This window comes from Capra hircus, chromosome 5 (genome assembly GCF_001704415.2).
Source record: "Capra hircus breed San Clemente chromosome 5, ASM170441v1, whole genome shotgun sequence".
Classification (NCBI taxonomy): Eukaryota; Metazoa; Chordata; class Mammalia; order Artiodactyla; family Bovidae; genus Capra; species Capra hircus.
In genome coordinates this window covers 93,283,216-93,305,245 of record NC_030812.1, presented here as the reverse complement: position 1 = coordinate 93,305,245, position 22,030 = coordinate 93,283,216, and the positions used below count along the sequence as shown (strand labels likewise).

Here is a 22,030-nt window from a genome sequence, read left to right as displayed (position 1 = left end):
GTTTTTGAGGCTTACACTGTTTCATGTTTTAAACAAAACTTATCTTGCTATGAAGTGAATAAAAAGTCTACTCTTAAGAAACTACAGAAAAGTCTCACATTTGCTCTGCCCCAGTGGAGTATTTTTGGCTCACCTAGTCTACTCCCACTAGAATATTAGCTTCATGAGGGCAGAAAGATTGTCTGTTTTATTTACCTTCGTATCATCGGTTACTCATGACATTCCTGGCACTCAGTGGTTATTACGTGCAGCTCACAAAAAGCTATATGCCTTTTCAAAGCTGAAAACACCTATTTCAAATGGAAACTGAACACTCGGCAAACTTAAACAATGGTTCACAAAATGCGATCCCCAGACTAGCAGCACCAGCATCCTCTTGGAATTTGTTAGCAATACAAATGCTCAGGCCTAGTGAATCAGAACCTAAGGGAGGGAGACCTGAATCCTATATTTTAACAAGTCTTCCATGTGATTCTAGGAGGCCTCCCAGGTGGCTCAATGACAGAGAATCTGCCTGCCAATGCAGGAGACACTGGTTCGATCCCTGGGTCAGGAAGATCCCCTGGAGGAGGAAATGGGAACCCACTCCAGTATTCTTGCCTGGAGAATCCCGTGGACAAAGGAGCCTGATGGGCTACAATCTGTGGGGTCACAAAGAGTCAGATATACCTGAGCGTGCATGCACGCACGCATACACATACACACACACAAACACACACACACACACACACACACACACCTTAGCTTATTCTGAGGCAGATTTAAGTTTGTTATCTCTACTCGTATAATCCAATGGAGAAAACTCTTTCCCAAAGTCATCGCTGATTTGCATCACATAAGTGAAAGAAGAGGCTGAAAAAGTTGGCTTAAAGCTCAACATTCAGAAAACTAAGATCATGGCATTTGGTCCCATCACTTCATGGGACAATAGATGGGGAAACAGTGGCTGACTTTATATTTTGGGCTCCAAAATCACTGCAGATGGTGATTGCAGCCATGAAATTAAAAGACGCTTACTCCTTGGAAGGAAAGTTATGACCAACCTAGACAGCATATTAAAAAGCAGAGACATTACTTTGTCAATAAAGGGCCATCTAGTCAAGGCTATGGTTTTTCCAGTAGTCATGTAGGGATGTGAGAGCTGAACTATAAAGAAAGCTGAGAGCCAAAGAATTGATGCTTTTGAACTGTGGTAATAGAGAAGACTCTTGAGAGTCCCTTGGACTGCAAAGAGACCCAATCAGTCCATCCTAAAGGAGATCAGTCCTGGGTATTCCAATGAAGGACTGATGTTGAAACTCTAATATTTTGGCCACCTGATGGGAAGAGCTGACTCATTTGAAAAGACCCTGATGCTGGGAAAGATTGAGGGCAGGAGGAGAAGGGGATGACAGAGGATGAGATGGTTGGATGGTATCACCGACTCAATGGACATGGGTTTGGGTAGAGTCCAGCAGTTGGTGATGGACAGGGAGGCCTGGCATGCTGCGGTTCATAGGGTCGCAAAGAATTGGACACGACTGAGTGACTGAACTGAACTGAAGCTCAATTATTTTAGTACTGAACATACATACATATCCTGGAGTGTGACTAGAAAATGACTTTCTGTATGGAATAGATATTTGGACCAATAAGAGTGTATCACTGTTGTGCCCTTTATATAACAAGATGCCTTGAATCTTAAGACAAGAATGTCTGAGACAAAAAATGTTAAATAAAATGGCAAACAAGGGATTATAACTGCAAGGCTTTCTCCCAGACAACCTATTTTATGGCACATCTAAACAGAACTTAGTTAATGAACATAGAAGTAATGTGATACGGTGTTAATGTCCTCACACCAAGAGCCAAAGAGCTTTGTTTTTCTTTACTAGCTGAAAATAATCCAAAAAAACTCACTGGGATCCTTCATCATTTCGATGAGCTAAATAATACCAAAGTGGAAAATTCTACAATTCAATAAGAGCATCCAGGGCCTAAAATGTTCCAAAACCAACATATTTCTAGATGGCAGAAAGGAGTGAAGGATGATACACATGCTGGATCCAAAAGGCTCCTGACATGCTGGAAGAATGAATTAAATTTAACACAACAGTATTTAAGGGGACAAAATTAACTTCTATTCCTGAATGAAATATACATACCCTCAGGTATAGGCTTGGGAAGACTTGACTCAACAACAGCATATATATATATAGCAAGATATATATATAAGAACATATACACTTCATTTGCAGTATACATTCCATGAGTCAACATTGTGCCCATCGTGACTGTAAAAGCAACAGTGACCTTAGAATGTCTAAGCAAAAGCAGAGGATCTAGTATCAAAACCACAGCTGTGCTCTGACCTGGACTGGGCACCCCACATCTGAAACACCCGCACTCATTTCTAAGCCCCACACTTCATGGAACGCACAGCTGCAAAAGGACAGAAAGGCTGATGCTGTGGCCAGAAACTGTGATCTCTGCAGAGCAAGTGAAATACGCTCTGAGTGCTAGACGATGGAAGAGAAAACTCAGGCATGGGTGGAGGCAGGCTCTGCATGCGTTTGTGCTCAGTTGTGTCTGACTTGACGCTATGGATTGTAGCCCAAGGGGCTGCTCTGTTCATGGAATTTTCCAGGCAAGAACACTGGAGTGGGTTGCCATTTCCTCCTCCAGGGGTTCTTCCCAACCCAGGGATCGAACCCAGGTCTCCCACATTGCAGGCAGATACTTTACCATCTGAGCCACCAAGGAAGCCCCAGAATACTGGAATGGGTAGCCTATCCCTTTGCTAGGGGATCTTCCCAACCCAGGAATCAAACCAGGGTTTCCTGCATTGCAGGCAGACTCTTTACCAGCTGAGCTACCAGGGAAGCCCCCAGAGGCATGATAGCTGTCTTCAAATATGTTCAGGGCTATCTTAAGGAAGAGGGATTTAAAGCGCTCTATGGAACTCTCCACTCCAGCATTCTTGCCTGGGAAATCCCATGAACAGAGGAGCCTGGAGGTCAACAGTCCATGGAGACGCAAAGAGTCAGACACAACTTAGTGACTAAACAATAACAGTGGAACTTTAAGGGAGTTAAGCTAATGAGTAAAAGCTGATGAACAGCCTTTGGTTCCAAAGAAGGTAAAATAACAAACTGGAAGACTTGTGATCACTTCATGAGACAGTCTGGCTGGGCTCTAGGACCCAGTTATTCAATCAAATCTTGTAGGAGTTACAGTAAAGCTATTGTGTAGAGATGGTTAACATTTACAATCAGTTGACCTTAAACAAGGAATATTATTCTTAATAATGTGGGTGGCCAGATTACAGTACAGAAACTGAGGTTTCCCAGAGTCACAGAAATTCTGCTTTGAGATTGCAATATTCTCTCCTCTCTGAGGTTTTAGTCTGCCACCTTCCTTTACAGATTTCAGTCTTGCTGCTGTTGCTGCTGCTAAGTTGCTTCAGTCATGTCTGACTCTGTGTTACCCCATAGACAGCAGCCCACCAGGCTCTGCCATCCCTGGGATTCTCCAGGCAAATCAGTCTTGCTAGCCCAGATAAATACAGACCCCATACATAATTTGTGTGAGTGAGTGTATGTCCTATTGGTTCTGTTCTCTGGAAGACTATAATTGATACAGTTGCCCAAGAATGGAATGGTCTATTTCCCATCATGCTGAGTTCCCTTCACCCAAGATATTCAAAGATAAAGAAACCATTTAAAATATGTGATTCTTGGATTTCCCTGGCAATCCAGTGATTGAGACTCCATGTCTTCACTTCACAGGGGCAAGGGTTTGATCCCTCGTTGGGGGACTGAGATCCCATTTGCCTCACAGAGTGGGTTCCCAGGTGCCACTAGTGTTAAAGAACCGGCCTGCCAATGCAGGAGACTTGGGATTCAGTCACTGGGCTGGGAAGATCTCCTGGGATAGGAAATGGCAACCTGCTGAGAATTCCATGGACAGAGGAACCTGGCAGGCTACAGTCCATGGGGTCACAAAGAGTTGGACATGACTGAGCACGAATGCACACACACACTCACATATATATACGATTCTTGATGAAATTATGTAGATGTATAGGCCACATGGTATTTTTAGTATTAGTTGCTCAGTCGTGTCCGACTTTTTGCGACCCCATGGACTGTAGCCCGTCAGGCTCCTCTGTCCATGGGATTCTCTAGGCAAAAATACTGGAGTGGGTTGCCATTTCCTCCTCCAGGGGACCTTCCCAACTGTATATAAAGGAGACTTCATTAATGTGCATTAGAGGATACCCCAGGTTAACCTGTTACAGAAAACTGTCTCTTGAGTCTTTAAATTTTATACCAATTCTACACCTCTGGTTGGCCAATTGTTTCTTTATTTAGCTTTTAAGGTGAATGACCTGGGGCTATTTGTTTCTATCAACCTGACTGCGAATCTAAAGGGACAGTTGAAATGTCTATTTTTCTTGCTATCCTCAGAACAGACTGCTGCAAATCTACTCTATGATTCTCATTTTTTTCAGCTTACAATACAAATAGCTTATTATTTTTTACAACCTATGTCTTATAATAAAGCAGTGCTGAAAAATTAAATAGAAGAAAGTTCAGTTAACATATAGGCTACGAAAATGACTTGCTGGTAGTGATTTTTCAGTTTGATTCTAAATAGATTTTCGAAGAAAGGCACTTGGGAGACATAGTTCAAATTTTGCTATTTAAGGTATCTTGAAATTATAGGCTCACTCTTCCTAAAATTTCAAAAAGCGTACAGCTTAGGCTCTTAAGGGTATAGCAGTGATAAAAGCTTTCATAATCATTTCTAAAAAGCAACACTTCATAGTTTTCTCTCTCCAATGGTTCTCTAATTTACTTGTAGAAGGAAGGCAATGGAAAACCAAGAATAAAAATAGCTGAGCTCTCCACAATTGGGCTTCCTGCCTACTTTCCCTGTTCAAAGAAGAGAGGAGATACCATCTTGCAATAGAGGCTTCATAGACAACTGGGCTTCTCCAGTGACAGTTGGCATTTGATGACCACGTAAGTCCAACTCAATTTGTTCAGTGTATTGAGGATGCTGTCTTCATCTGCTCTGGGGACATAATAAATAAGAAATAGCTTATTTCTAAGCTATTATTTATTTCATAAATAATAAGAAATAGCTACTCTGCCTTTTTAGAATGTATATGAATCCTGTACCATGAGCAACCTATCCTAGAACACAGAGTGGTATTAAACACATACTTGTTGAATGAATAATTGAATGAATGAACAAAAGCATAGTTTAAGATTATAAGGAAAACAGACACATATGGGCTCACTTGGTGGCTCAGATGGTAAAAGAATCTGCCTACAACGCAGGAGACCTGGGTTCAGTCCCTGGGTTGGGAAGATTCCCCAGAGAAGGAAATGGCAACCCACTCCACTATTGTTGCCTCAAGAATTCCAAGACTGAGGCGCCTGTCAGGCTTTAGTCCATGGAGTCACAGAGTCAGACACAGCTGAGTAACTAACACTTTATAGATACATGTATTCATATATACTTTTGAGAAATCTCTCTATCAAAAATGTGTAAATGTTTAAAACTTCAATTTTTAATAAGGATAACATTTGACTATCAAAAAATTTTATAACATGCCATACTTCCTTCTCCAATAAGGCATAAGTTCAAATTATTTTCCCAAATCCACCTCCTTTTTAACTGTCTTACATAATGATCCTAAAAAAATACCCCAACTCGACGTGCATTCATTTCACACATTTGAAAGTGCAAATTCCTTCAGAAGAAAATCTATAACCTTCCGATAGTCTGTAACGGTATACATTCAGTGGAAGAACACTCACAGATGCCTACTGGCCTGAGCGTATCCATCCAGCCCCCTGTGATGGACAGCCAGGAAACTGACCATACTGCTTTTCCAAACACAAATGTTAAGGAACACAGGGGAAGAACTGCACAGATATCAGTAACAAGAGCATGATGACTTCCCTGGTGGCACAGTGCATAAGAATCTGCCTGCCAATGCAGAGGACACAGGTTCCATTCCTGATCCGGGAAGATTCCACCTGCTGTAGAGCAATTAAGCCTGTGCTATGCGCCACAACTACTGAAGCCTGCATGCCCTCGAGCCCAGGCTCTGCAACAAGAGAAGTCACCCCAGTGAGATGCTTGTTCACCGTAGCTAGAGGGTAGCTCCTGCTCTTCGAAACTAGAGAAAGCCTGTGTGCAGCAATGAAGACCCAGGGAAGCCAAAAAGAAAAATAATGAATTAATTAATTAATTTTTTAAAAGAGTATGATAATATTAGGAGCATATTTTATATCACACTTGTACTTTTTCAAAGCACCTTCACAACCTGACTGGCATCACAGGAAAAAAAGCAAATAGATGTATCATTTGACAGACGAATGAAAAGAGAGAGTGATGGATGGTTTGAAGTTTAAACCCCAATCCTGATAGTTTGGTTGGGCACTTTTAAAAAAAATTATATCATATTGACAGAATATGGTACATAATATTCTTCTTTGATAACAGCAAAAAAAAAGTATCCTTTCACAGGAGATGATTGAACAGCCTTCTTATGTTTGATCCAAAGCTGTAAGAAATGGAATACTGCATTTTAGGGGAACGTCCATATACACAGCTTGCTTAGAATGTTGACTGAATTGACTGGCAACTTATCTGGCACTCCCAGGGGTCTTTGTCACACACTGGTAATTCATTGATTACTGGAAATCTCTGATAAAAATAAACTTTAGTTTTTTTAAAACAAAATTCATATTACAAAATTCTAATGATCATTTAATTTTCTAACACAAGGTGTTTGAAAGGAATAAGGTATTACAAAATGAAAACATTTAGCAGCAAAGTTGCAAAAGCTTTGCACGGTCATAAACTGGGCTTTGTGACTTGGCTGTGGCTCTATGGAGCCAGATGATCTAGGTAATAATCTTTTTCATATATATGTATTTTGTGACCCCTGTGGACTGTAGCCCGCTAGCCTCCTTGGTCCATGGAATTCTCAGGCAAGAATACTGGAGTGGTAGCCATTCCTTTCTCCAGGGGATCTTCCCAAACCAGGGATCAAACCCAGGTCTCCTGCATTACAGGCAGATTCTTCACTATCTAAGCCATCAGGGAAGTCCTCTCTCTCACATGTATGTATAGGAGTTTTAGATATTTTCTTATTCCAGGCTGAAATTAGCTATTTCAGGCTGCCTGGTCTTCATAATATAACTACTTTCATTTTTAATGGGATGGAGGATATTATGGCTGTTTTTCTGAAACCACATCAATTTTCAAAGGCAGCGCGAGCAACAAGGACGCGTTTGCACTGGAATTTTGGCTTCAAGGCCAGTACCACCTTGAAAATTTGGCTGATTTCCCCAAACCCATAAGTTGGAGAAATACCAGTAATAAAAAGAGGAATTACAAGGATGATTTACAATTTTCTCCCCTCCCTTTCCTCAAAGTTTGTCTTTGTCAGTTGCCAAGAAAACAAGATCAAAATGGAACCAGCTAGCGACTGATAATTAACTACAGGGAAGTATTTCAACGAGTAAATTAGCTATCAGATAAAAATAAAGGACAATTGAATTCTAATAATACATTTCAACAGAAGAAAAACAGGACAGAGATATGCCCTTTTGACTTTGAAAAACAGTTCTTGATTTGTTTGTTTTTTTTTTTCCAGTATCGTTTCTTCCTAATTATATATTTTTAAGAGAAAAGTTTAAGAATTGGTCACTGCCAGCCTACAAAAATGTTTACCCACCAATAAACAACTGATTTTGATGATTTTAATGTTTTCTTTCCTCTTCTTTCTTTCCTTTCCATTTTCTAAACCCTTATAATGGAGAAGGAAATGGCATCCCACTCCAGTGTTCTTGCCTGGAGAATCCCAGGGACGGGGGAGCCTGGTGGGCTGCCGTCTCTGGGGTCGCACAGAGTCGGACACGACTGAAGTGACTTAGCAGCAGGAGCAAACCCTTATAAGCATGATCCCTCATTTTTGCTTGACTTCCTGGGCATGCAAGAAAGGTCAGTGTGACTTAAGCCTTGCATAAAGTCTGACTTTTTGTACATTTCCCTAGGTATAGCCTTCCCCATTGACTCAGCAGTAAAAGAATCCACCTGCAATTCAGGAGCTTCAGGAGACATGGGTTCAATCCCTGGGTCGGGAAGATCCCCTGGAGGATAGCATGATAACCCATTTCAGCATTCTTGCCTGGAGAACTCCTTGGACAGAGGAGCCTGGTGGGCTATAGTCCATAGGGTTGCAAAGAGTCAGACATGACTAAAGCTACTTAGCACTCACATATAGGTAGACACCTGCAATTTGAAAACACTCTTTTATTCCTCTTGGGGTAGAACAACCAAAAGAAAATCAACTTGTTTTGGCTGTTTGCCTCTTTCTAGTTTTCCATCTTTGCAGGTAAAGGAAGGTATAAAATTTCCAAGGCCACATTACCGTATTTTATGATAGGAGAGCAACTATTTTCCAGCCCCACTGAAACATCTCAATGTCACTTTCCTCTCTTTGATCCAGTCCACACAAAAAAGAAACAATTACTTCTCTAACCATCAACTAACTACACAATGACCAATGGCCCTCATTGCTGGTAATCTTTCAATTTCAACAACTACTTAGGAAAGGCGTCTTCATACTCACACACATATACACACACACAGATTTCTTCCAGGAGCCATGGAAGTTCTGCACCCACCTGAAACACAATTTGTCCCTCTTTTTACCTAAACAAATAGCTAAAGAAAATTTACCATTACGATTATATTGTATAGTCTTAGGACAAGAATAAACAAGAATTCGAAGAGCTGATTGGCTCTTAAGTAGGTAAAGTACAGGAGTCACTGCTCACATCATGTGATGCACACAGCTGAACCTGCTTGTTCCTGGAACTGCACCCCATGCCCAGGTGTTATGGAAGCCACAGATCGACTTGCTATATCTTCATGAAGAGTCTCTTTTGGTCACTGATTTTTAGAGAAATTAAGTTTTTTATTGAAACAGCATGGTATGTTAATATTCACACATTACTATTAATAATTTAACGATAATATTATATACATTATTTTAGTTAATATTATATATTCAGTTCAGTTCAGTTGCTCAGTCATGTCTGACTTTTTGCGACCCCATGAATTGCAACATGCCAGGCCTCCCTGTCCATCACCAACTCCCGCAGTTCACTCAAACTCACGTCCATTGAGTCGGTGATGCCATCCAGCCATCTCATCCTCTGTTGTCCCCTTCCCCTCCTGCCCCCAATCCCTCCCAGCATCAGAGTCTTTTCCAATGAGTCAACTCTTCGCATGAGGTGGCCAAAGTACTGGCGTTTCAGCTTTAGCATCAGTCCTTCCAAAGAACACCCAGAGCTGATCTCCTTTAGAATGGACTGGTTGGATCCCCTTGCAGTCCAAGGGACTCTCAAGAGTCTTCTCCAACACCACAGTTCAAAAGCATCAATTCTTTGGCGCTCAGCCTTCTTCACAGTCCAATGCTCACATCCATACATGACCACTGGAAAAACCATAGCCTTGACTAGACGGACCTTTGTTGGCAAAGTAATATCTCTGCTTTTGAATGTGCTATCTAGGTTACTATTGATATTAAATTTTGCCTATATTTATGTAATCAATAAAACATACAATAGAATTACATGACTGTGATGAGATGCTTATATGACCCAACCCCCTAGATCTTTCTCCTCCCTTTATTTATTTAGTTTTTTAAGATTTTTTGATGTGGCCCATTTTTAAAGTCTTTATTGAATTTGTGACAATATTGTTTCTGTTTCATGTTTTAGTTTTTCAGCCTCAAGGCATGTGAGACCTTAGTTTACGTATCAGAGGTCAAACCCACATCCCCTGCACTGGAAAGCAAAGTCTTAACCACTAGATCGCCAGGGAAGTCCCCTTCTCCTTCTTTTGTAAAGTACCTTGGAGACAATGTTTAAGAAGCATCATACTACACTGTTCAGTATAAATGAAGGATATAGACTGGTGTAACTACTTGAGTAAAGAAAAAGTTCTAAAACATAAAGCTTAGTGCTATAGCATTAAGGAAATTGACCTACCCAAGACACCACTGATATTGTTTTAATTTAATACATTAATTATATGTGATCTCATAAACATAACTCAGCCATAAAGGACACATACATATTAAAGCAGTGTCTGATGCTCATTGGAAGAGTTACATTTAAAATCAGCATTGTCCTTGCCTATCCTACTTGAAGCTGAAAAGAACTTTTCAAAACTTTTTATAATTGAGAGAGAGGGAAAATCAAACAAGAGCAAGAGAAGGGAAGAAAAAAATAAATCTCTCTGTGCCAAGGGAAGCAATATCACATGCTTGCTTGTGTTTGGCACCCCAGTTTACAGCCCAGCAATCTGAATCTACGAACTCAGGCCTTCATGGATGAGTGAATCAACTGGCCTTCGAATTAGAGAACAAGCGTTACTCCATTAACTTTGAGACTAGCCCTTTCAAGAAATATATTTAGCTAAGGCACACAATATTTCAGTCCTAAAATGAGAATGTCAACTGTGAAATGGAATTGAAAATTTCAGTTGTTTCTGTTCCGGCTCCTCCCACACATACTACCTATTTGAATACTGTGAATCCAGGAAGCATTTACATAATAAATACGGTGTGCATTCTAGGTTTTACAACAGGTCTTTTTGCTTTCATTACTCGTCACATTAGAGGCTGATGCAAACATGTAAGGAAAATCTATGTCCTACATGCCATGTTATTACTGGCTGCCTTATCCTTAGCCAGAGAAGAAAAACATTTGCTCTGCTGGGGCAACAGAAAAAGGAAAGGGTTGGGAAAACTTGGGGCTTCCCTGGACTCTACACTTTGAAGCATTCACACAGTGCTCCCCACGCTGAACCAGTGAGCTTGCTAAGCCAGAAAGATCACTTGAAGACAGAACTGCAAGAACTGCCAAAACTAGACAGAAGGAAGAGGAATCTTCCTGATCCAGAAGACCCTGTAAATACTGCAATACACATACACACACAGACATACCCCATGTGTTTGATAATTAACACATTATTAAATTTTGCCCGTGCTGACGCGTCTAATGTCAACCTGTCAACCGAAGAGTTCTGGTTACCGTTAAAGTCTGTTTTAAACATGGAGGGCTTATCTGTTACCTGGGCTTAGGAAGCCATCAACTACATACCAGAAGCGCTTTCAAATTTAAGAGGTTTAATTTATTAAGGACACCAAAATATTTCTGGCTGTTTTTCCCCAAGATTTCCAAGATATTAGCCAGGAGAAGTATTGTTATGATCATCAGTGGTCAAGCTATAATTGACATAAACCAGACTGTGGATTTAAGAAGAGAGAGACAGAAAGTGTGTGTGTGTGTGTGTGTGTGTGTGTGTGTGTGTGTGTGTGTGTGCTGAGCAGTGATACAGAATTTTTTTATTATAAGTTTTCTGACTTTCACTGAAAACCCAAATACTCACTTGAGTAGAAATATATATTTGTATGTTCTCACTAGACAACTAACAAACTTAAAGGGTACACCTTGAAAACTGTAATATACTTGAGCACTTACGCTGTGCTGGATACTGATCTATAAAACTTGTGTATATTTCACTCAGTTCTAACAACAACTCTTTGAGATAGGCCCTATTATAATCTTTGTATAATTGCAGAAATTGAGATTTTAAGTGCCGTGTCAAAGTTGTCAAGTTCACACAGCTAATAAAGTGTAGAACTGGGAGTCAGACCTAACAGTAAGACTCAGGGGCTCTTGTACTTGACCCCCAGGGGCTCTTGTACTTGAGCCACTGATAGCAAATAGACAATTGGTCTTATTTACCCTAAATGCCCAGGCTTCCCTGGAGATTCAGACTATACAGAATCCGCTTGCAATGCAGGAGACTTGGGTTTGATCCCTGGGTCAGGAAGATCCCCTAGAGAAGGAAATGGCTACCCACTCCAGAATTCTTGCATGGAGAATCCCATGAACAGAGGCGCCTGGTGGGCTACAGTCCAAGGGGTCTCAAAGAGTTGGACATGACTGAGTAACTAAGCATGCTAAATTTCAAATTGGTATTGAGTATGGAGGAAAGCAGATAGGCCATGTCAGACTTGAAGCCTCTGAAGCAATTCACACAGTTGTTCAGTTGCCGAGCCGTGTCTGACACTTAGACCCAGGTTCAAAGCAGAGACACTCAGTTTCTACCACTCCAAGGTCACCTGTTGCCCCGCCCATCCTAGGAATACCCCTGCTGGGTGTTTGGTGAGAAATGGGTTGTTTGAGCCCACAGGTAGATCATGGTCATTTGGGGAGGCATTTGAGTAAGTGAGGAGCCGAATACATTCCAGAAGGTATTTCTTGCAGACTTAAAAAAGCAAGTTACTTACAAAACAGATACAATCTATACAATAGGAAGATGAAGGTAGAGTACAATGTCAAGGCAGAGATGAGCTATCCATACTAATAAAGAACTAGAATAAACATGAATTCACCATGGCTAGAGTCTGGTTTCAAAGCTGATAGGTTATCAAGTCCTCTGTGGTTGTTTTCACTGAACTCTGGGAAAAGGTCTTAGAACTGACTCCCATACATAAGTTAAACCAGCACTTCTTTTTAAATGCGAGGAGTGGTTACAAGGTCTCGGGAAAACAGTCTCATGTTGAAATAGGAAAACACTGCCTGTTTATAGATGACAGACAAAAAGGCAATTGTTTAAAGGCATGTGGTCTATCACTGTCATCTTCACCTAAACGAAAATAAACGCCCATGGCAGAATGTATATAAGGTGGAATGAGAAATCAGTCCAAAGAAGAGTTATTAATCAAGAATCATAGGATTTAAGACTTGGGAAGGACCTTAACAAACAAGTTCCACTTCTGCACTTCCATAAATTAAAACCAAGGTCAGCAGAATGTGGACTTCTTGTGCAGGTATTATCTTCAAGCTCTGGGCACTGAGGGCTCATTCCCTGAGGGTATGGAGCGTGAAGACAAGAGAATTGTATGTGGAAACTGGAAGCCCCGATCTTTGAGAGGTAGGCCAGTAAACAGTAGCCCCGAAGCAGCTGCTTAGGGTCAACAGAGAAGTGGCAGGAAAGCCATGCAGGGTGATGTAATGGGAGCCTGGGAAGGCAGGAGTTTTAGGAAAGAGTTAGCAGTAGTGTTAAACAGTAACAAGAGTTTTAAGAACTGGGAAAGATTCATTAGATTGGTTGGTTATTGATCAGTGGTGTATGTGTGGTCAGTCATGTCCAACTCTTTGCAACCCCATGTACTATAGGCCAACAGGCTCCTCTGTCCACGGGATTTTTCAGGCAAGAATGCTGGAGTGGATTGCTACTTCCTCCTCCAGGGGATTTTCCCGACCCAGGGATCAAACCCTCATCTCTTTCATCTCCTGCACTGGCAGGTGGATTCTTCACCACTGGGTCACCTGGGAAGCCCTGACCTTTGTAAAATCAGTTTCAGCAGTGTGATCACAGTGAAAGATGTTTAAGCAATGAATAGGAAGTCAAAAAAAAAGGTAAGACACTGAGGCCAGAGTCCATGTTCAATAACCTTGGAGAAAAGAAAAAGATGGAGTGGTGGACAAAGAAATGCTCAGGGGAAAAGGTCGGTAGAGAGTGAGAGGAATCCTTGAAACAAGGATTGAAACTACTTTGGGGAAGACAAAGCCAACTGAGGTCTATGCTCTGACTGACGGATCAGCCTTGACAGAAGGAGACACCCAGTTTGTTCAGAGATAATACAGATGAAAAGGGGGTGGTTATAGGGTACTTGGGCTTCCCAGGTGATGTTAGTGGTAAGGAACCTGCCCGCCAATGCAGTGGACGTCAGAGATGCAGGTTCAATCCCTGGGTCAGAAAGATCCCCTGGAGGAGTGCATGGCAAGTCACTCTAGTATCCTTACCTGGAGAATTCCATGGACAGAGGAGCCTGGTGGGCCACAGTCCATAGTATTGCACAGAGTCAGACAGGTGACAAGCAACTCAGCATGCAGCATGCATACGGTACAGAAAGTAAGTGGTTCTCTCAACTGTATTTTTATTTTCATGATTCACTTTCCAAAGCATGTAGACTTTCTTTTGGTGATGACATAAGCTTTAAAAATTCCCCTTCCCTTATTGCCTGTGTTACATTGTGAATGAATGGATGTTAAACAGTGAGCTCTAAGCCTTGATCCCTCACTGGTGAAAATTCAGGCCAGCTCTTGTGGGCAGAACAGATCTTCCCACACACTGCCTCACCCCCATCCTCCACTCACTGAAACAGTCTCCTCATTCTCCAGATCATTCCACCAGCTACAAAAGTTAGGTTCTCACACCATCAGGAAGGCTCCCCAGGTGGCACTAGAGGTAAAGAACACCCCTATAATGCAGGCAGCATAAGAGACACAGGCTTGATCCCTGGATCAGGAAGATCCCACGGAGGAGGGCATGGCAACCCACTCCAGTATTCTTGCCTGGAGAATCTCAATGACAGAGGAGCCTGGCAGGCTATAGTCCATAGGGTCACAAAGAGTCAGACATGACTGAGGCAACTTAGCACGCATGCAAGCAAGCATGCATGCTTGCCATCAGGGAACTAAGATGAATAGGGAGGAGTTTAACAATTTTAGAGCTTGTGAAAGCTGGCAGTTTCTTAACCTTGCCAATTGTCTATTACTTTCTTTACCTGGTTTCTGCCAAAGGCCAAAGCAAATAGCAAGTGGGAAAAAAGGGTGATGGCAGAGAAGAGCCCTCTCAAGAAAATTAAGAGAGAAAAAGAAAGACTTATAGTAGGCAGTATTTACTGCTGAAATTAAACTAGAGACCCAATTTGGAAAGAGAGGTTGGTCCCAGAATTAATGACTGCTCATATGTGTTTGGGATATGAATTTGAGCAAACTTTGAGAGATAGTGGAGGACAGGGATGCCTAGTGGGCTACAGTCTATGGTGTCACAAAAAGTCAGACATGACTTAATGACTGAACAACAACAACAACGTAAGTGTTTAAGATTATATGGATGACCTGTTGTATCGGATGATCTGAACAGGCTTCTCTCTATGAACACACACACACTATGTCTGTTAGAGTCCTTTCTTGAGAACCAAAAGCTCAATGGACAAAGTCAATTATGAGTCATTCTTCTAGTAAGAGACCAAAGAAACGTTCTCTGAAAAGCCACGTTACCCTGGCATTTTAGCAACACCTGCTTAGTACTCTTTAATTATAAAATCTGATATCTGTTTTTCAAATTGGACTAGATACATTTTTCACTTCCACCATTTTGCCCTTCACCTGAAAGGTCTGCAAACGTTTCCTCAGGTGTGGAACACTAAAGGTTCTCAATTACTGAGGAGCACCACAACCCAGTCATTTAAATTCACCCTGGAGGTGCTGGCAATATCTGTCTCACTTGAGGTCAGGCACATCCCAGCCCTCACAGTCCTCCCTGATTTTAGACGTGTTGAGTGACAACGAAATGAAGCAGAACCCTATGGCCCTTCCCCCCACGTCCTCTGCCTGCCTTTTGTCTGTGGAAAAACCTTAGCCAAAGAATACATTTAATCAGAGAAGTGAGAACATGAAGAAACAAAGGAAAATAGTCAAAGGAGACCAAATAATAATAATGTCGTCATTAAGCAAAGTCAAGGACCCTTAGTTCCTTCTCAAGGGTTGTAGATAAGATTCTGAGCCATATCCTGTGAGCTGTCTTAAAGATACTGAAAGCCCTACCAGGTAGAGAAGTTAACTACAGGATGGCCAGACTGTAGCTGTGACATAAGCTGCCACAAGTCCGAGAATTGGCCTCAAGGACATGGAAACACACTGACCTGGGAACTGAAAATTAACTGTACCAAAAACAATCAAGATGATGCTGGTCAGACCATTGATGACCAATTTCAAGATGACTGTCACAGCTGACTGTGTGGTTTCTGCATGTAGCCCCCTCCCTCTGTCTTTAAAAATTCACGTGCCCTGATTGGGGTACAGGGGAGTCAGCCTTTAGACAGATGTCCTCTCTCCCTGACTGGCTGCCAGAATCCAAAATAAAGCAAACCTTCCTTTCGACCAATCTGGTCTCTTTATTGACTTTTGAGCAGCAAGCAGTCGAACTCTGCTTTGGATAACAATAATAGAATTCTTCTCCTTGTAAAGACGCATTTATTCAGCACTCAACACATACTTGACATTGAGCCGGTTGCTGAGCATATCGAGATTGATGAGATATTACATTGGCCCCTCAGGATCTCATATAGACAAAAAAGAAAAGGAGCAAATGTATTTTTTAATTTCTCCAATCTTATTTCTCTGGAAGTCAGATATCCTCCCTTGGAATATCAAGACCTCTGACGTATCCATTGCCTTGTGTATTATCAATAGCGCTGCTTTACCATAAAGAAGCAAAAGAGGACATAAAACCTGATATGCAAAATGAAAATCTGAGCTAAAGAGAAAGACGCTTCATCTAATAGAGCCACACAGGAGAACAGGAGATACGTCAACCGCCCCCTCCCCCTCCCCTCCGCTCAGTCAGTAACAAAGCACAATAAAAAAGACACACAAAGACACACACACACTACTACTACCACACAAACACCTTACCTGACTTGCCCACGCCTGCTCTCCCAAATATTGCCAGTTTGACCTCTGCACTTTTAGCCATGCTGGGTGGTGGTAGACAATTCACTGTGGTTCCAACTAAAGAGCTGAGAAGATCTTTTTGGTTCCAGCCCTGGGATTCACCATATCATGGTAAATCTGCAATCCTTAAACAAAAGAGATTTGCGAATTCACAAATGACTGGAGAAAGAATTTCATATTTATTAAGCATCTTCTATGTGCCAGAATCATTGACTTGATCAGTATCTTCCCTGTTGATCACCACCACAATCCTGCAAGAGGGCTTGAGCAATTTACTGTAAACCATTCAACTAAAAAATGATAGTTCCAGGACTTGCTCTTCAATCTGCCTGGTTCTAAAACATACCTGTTTTTTATTTATTATTTTTTTTTTTACATAAGATAGCATTTTAGAAAGCACTCCTCAAAGAATGTTTTATGTCAGTAATTGATAACAAATCCTTGTCTGTGAATACAAGTATTTATCATGCGCCTGTAAACACCCAATATACAAACACACACGATAGGAACAGTCACATTTGGAATTCTATTTCCCTTTGGGCTGACTAATACACATTCCTACTAGCTAACCCCACTGTAATATGATTGAATTTGCCTTTCAAGGTATAAGTTTTATCTCCATTCACTAGGTCACAAGGTCAAGTCATGTCACAGATACCCACATTCCTAAAACTGGTATATAACATCTAGATATTTTTACATTTTCCTAGGCACAATGCCCTGGAACACAAAAGATAAATGCTATTAGAACAACCTCAAGTACATTAGTTTATGGCATTGTCCTAATACTTGGGTGTTCAGTCATGTCTGACTCCTTGTGACCCCATGAACTGTAGCCCGCCAGGCTCCTCTGTCCATGGGATTCTCCAGGCAAGACTACTGGGGTTGGTTGCCATTTTCTCTTCCAGGGGACCTTCCCGACCCAGAGATCAGAAACCCCTTCTCCTGCATGTCTCCTGCACTGGCAGGCAGATTCTTCACCACTAGTTCAGTTCAGGTCAGTTCAGTTCAGTCGCTCAGTCGTGTCCGACTCTTTGCGACCCCATGAATCGCAGCACACCAGGCCTCCATGTCCATCATCAACTCCCGGAGTTCACTCAAACTCATGCCTATCAAGTCGGTGATGCCATCCAGCCATCTCATCCTCTGTCGTCCCCTTCTCCTCCTGCCCCCAATCCCTCCCAGCATCAGAGTCTTTTCCAATGAGTCAACTGTTTGCATGAGGTGGCCAAAGTACTGGAGTTTCAGCTTTAGCATCATTCCTTCCAAAGAAATCCCAGAGCTGATCTCTTTTAGAATGGACTGGTTGGATCTCCTTGCAGTCCAGGGGACTCTCAAGAGTCTTCTCCAACACCACAGTTCAAAAGCATCAATTCTTCGGTGCTCAGCTTTCTTCACAGTCCAACTCTCACATCCATAGATGACCACAGGAAAAACCATAGCCTTGACTAGACGGACCTTTGTTGGCAAAGTAATGTCTCTGCTTTTGAATATGCTATCCAGGTTGGTCCTAACTTTCCTTCCAAGGATGACATTATGTAAACATAAGCTTCCCCGGTGGCACTAGTGGTAAAGAATCTGCCCACCAATGCAGGAGATGTAAGAGATGTGAGTTCAGTCCCTGAAGACCCCCTGGAGGAGAGCACTGCAACCCCTCCAGTATTCTTGCCTGAAGAATATCCTGGACAGAAGAGCCTGGCAGGCTACAGTCCATAGAGTCACACAAAGTCAGACACAACTGAAGCAACTTAGCACGGAGGCAAGCCCACTTTATATTACGGGTACTTTAGGAATGACACCAAGGTCCTTGGTACCATGGAAATGTAAAATTGGAAAGAGTCTTGGAGTTAATTAAAAAAACATCCTCCAGCCATCACAGGAGCCCTTTCATATGACCAGGTAACCATCTAATAACCACTCAGGGTCAAATTTACCACTTTCAGAGGTGGGGGGAGGAGCAGCATAACATCAACTTTTTCTTTTCTTTCACTCGGAGCCCTTCAAGTACCTAGCAATTACTAGGAGGCTTTGTCTCATTCTAGACATCTACTTTCTAGGAAAGTGAGACCCAATCCTCTTCCTTGGTTCTACACGGAGACGTCTGTTCTTGTTTATGCTTTTTGACCCTCACCTTCCCTCTTGACCATATGCAGCTCCCTTCTCTGGCATTTGCCATTTTAATCACTCTAAAAACACGGCATCCTCTGCATTCAGCCCCTTGAAATGTGACCTGACAAATGACCCAGCACAAGTTTCATGGGATTCTTCCTCTTCTTCAACAAGGCATGGTGGTTATATTCATATTAAGGCTCACATTTTTCACATGAACTGCAGGCTCCCCCATTCTGAACTTCTGCAATCGATGTTTTCATCTTAAATACAAGACTTCACTTTCAAGTCTGTTATCTAAACATATGAACCACTCCTGCCAGAGTTTTGGCATTTACAAATTTTCTAAAAGAGCTTTTCCAGAGAAAGAAAAAAAGGAAAAGTTCTTCTGAAAAAGTATTTCTACAAAGACATTAACATGTAATTGTTTCCTTCCCTGTGCATCTAAACCATTGACCTCTGCCTCACAAATTCTGTATTTGCTGACTTCCACAGTGTCAGAGCTTCCTCCGAAGGGCAGAAAGGTCAACATTAACATTGGCTGTTGTTTACTTCATCAAAATAATGAAAAAACTCCTTAGTGATCATTAGTAGCACAAAACACAGAAGTTGTAACATCTGTAATTTGTCCAGTCCCACACTTTCAGCTAAAGATAAAAGAATTTCGTTTTCATTTTATGTGCATTAACTAAGAAAAAAAAAAAAAAAGAAAAGGCCTCTATGTTTAAGGTTCAATGCTTCATCACAGAAGCATCACAGAAGCCTAATCTATTGAGATATATTAACTAAATGAATTCCAAATAAGAATGGCAAGCATTTCTTTGAAACATAGAACATGCAAGTGTCTGGAGCTTGTATAAACAACAATTTGCTATCTCATGCAGGACTGCTCATTCCCATGCCCATAAAAATCCAAATAATTTACTATCTGATTTATGCTTCAAGAGAGTAGCCATCAAATGTGATTTGAAAAAACAAAACAAAACACTTGTTAAGTCAAGTTTTTCAGTAATTCCCAAATGGCCTCAGAGGCATAGGAACTTCACATTAGAAAGAGAAATTGTGTGGGTTGAATGTTTCATATGTAATATAATAAAGATACAGCTAGTTAGTGTCAATTTTATGTTAAGAAAAAATCCTTAAAGGGAGACACAAAACTGACATACATCTTTGAACATTTTCTCACATGAATATGTGAAAAAGTTACATTTGATAAAGACAGGAAACAAAGATAAATGTGTCAGTTGTATTAATTAGGGACCTGTTGCCAAGTCTCTGATGTTCAAAATAATTCATGATCCAGGACCTTCCATAACATGGATGGAAGAAAACATCTGTTTTCATGTTGTTGGGCAGAAGTATTCTGCCTGGGTCTCGAAGCTGCCATTCAGTTTTTAGGTGGACAGTGTTTTAATAGGACAAAAAAATTTTCTCAGTTCCTATCACTACTAAAGCTAAAATCACAGGTAAGAGGTTCATTTAAGAGATTAAAGGTGTACTGATCTTTTTCCTAAACAGAAAGGTACCAAAAGAAAGCTTAGGAAGACTCCAAATCCTGTTACTGTTAACGCATACATTCAGTCATCCCACATTCTTGCTAGTCACAAATGGTCATCTTCAAACAGCTTACAATCCAGTAGGCCTATGACATTTAGTTCACTAAAAGCTGATCTTATTTATTTTTTAAAAAATTTATTCATAATAAATCCCTGAACTATTATACTCACCACACTCCTTGCTTTCTACGTCTTCTTGTGGGGAAGGGAGGAGGTTGGGAACACAAGCATCTTTATAAGGTAATAGTTGTTTCAACTTCTGTGTTTATGGTCTCATCAAAATAAAGTGCAGGTGTTTAGGGAAACAAAGAATCTAATCTGACGGTGGGGATGAGATTCTCTTTGGGCCACTCCTTCTCTAGCTCTGAAAACAAGTTTTGCCAGTCTCGTTACCAGGAATTGTCCCTCATCTTATCACAACGCAGCACGCACAGGGAGGAGGAAGATGGTAGGAGACCCCTGGCTATAGCGTTGCTCAGAAAGCAACAGGTATCCTGGAATGATAAGCCCATCGTGGACTGCAGCTCACTTGCTCTCAATTTAGGCGGCGGATGGAACCTGAGTCAAAAGGACATTTCTGATCTTAGCCCCGGACGGAGGGCGCTGTTAAGCCCCTGGCGTTGGCTCTCACATCACCCTCTCGGAGACCCCAACCCCCGCCTGGGAGGACCCAGGGACCAAGAGGACCGCCCCAGAGGCCGAGCGTTCAGGGGCTCCGAAGGGTCTGCAGGAAGTCATCCCGAAAGGGCCACCTGGGCACGTGCGTTACACTCACCTGTTCACACTCTCCAGGCCCGGGAGAGCCGTGGTCCCCTGGCAAGTTCGGAAGCTGTTCCCCGGGACCGCTAACCCTCCCGCGTTGCGCAGCGCAGTCTGCGGGGGGCGTTTCCCAGCCGCTGGGCTGAGATCGTGGGTGGGAGCGGCGGCAAGCGCTGGCGGAGCGGCCGGGGGCTCCTCGCTGCCGCTCGCTCCGACTAGCGGCCGAGGGACTGCGGCAGGACCGAGCTCAGCCCGGGAGGCCGCCGGGATGCTGCAGTGCGGCGCTCCGGCGCCCCCTACCGGCGCCAGCCCCCGGTTCCCCCCGCGAGGCTGCCTCCAGCTGCAGAGTGCGAGCATCGAGCATCCACATACCCGCCTTCGCTGCACCCCAGCCCTACTCAGTTCCCGGCCTCTGGGTTCTCACAGAGGGACCTCACCCCTTGGTTAAAACCTCGCGTGTGAACGCATCACTGCGCGATGTTTTCTATTCCCTACTTCAAACCATCCTCACACCATCCTTTAGAGGCATGTTTAATTATCCCCATGAGACTCAAGAGAAAACAGAGGATAAATAACTTGTCCTGGGGCTTCCCGGATGGCTCAGCGGTAAAGAATCCGCCTGCAATGCAGGAGGCGCGGGGTCGGTCCCTGGGTGGCGAAGATTCCTCGGAGAAGGAGATAGCAACTCACTCCAATATTCTTGCCTGGGAAATCCCATGGACAGAGGAGCCTGGCGGGCTATAGTCCATGGGGTCGCAGAGTCTGACAAGACTGAGCGCAAAACTTGTCCCCAAGGCTAGTAAACGGTTGGAATGAAATTCGGGCCGGATTGGAAGCAGAGATGCTAGAAGAGACATTAGTTCAGTTCAGTCGCTCAATCGTGTCCAATTCTTTGCGACCCCATGAACCACAGCGCCAGGCCTCCCTGTCCATCACCACCTCCTGGAGTTTACCCAGACTCATGTCCATTGAGTCTATGACGCCATCCAA

At 42.5% G+C, this 22,030-nt stretch overlaps 1 protein-coding gene across 2 annotated transcripts in view; it reads right to left on the bottom strand.

Annotated features, from left to right (window-relative positions):
* RERG (RAS-like, estrogen-regulated, growth inhibitor) overlaps positions 1 to 21,271 on the bottom strand; it is a 125,789-nt gene extending 104,518 nt beyond the window's left edge. Inside the window, exons 1-2 of one of the 2 annotated variants that reach the window (XM_018047546.1) lie at positions 21,057 to 21,271; positions 16,578 to 16,741 (exon numbers count right to left, since the gene is read on the bottom strand). In XM_018047546.1, the coding sequence (XP_017903035.1) occupies positions 16,578 to 16,638 (61 nt within the window). In that variant the 5' untranslated portion in view covers positions 16,639 to 16,741; positions 21,057 to 21,271. 2 annotated transcript variants of the gene reach the window in all.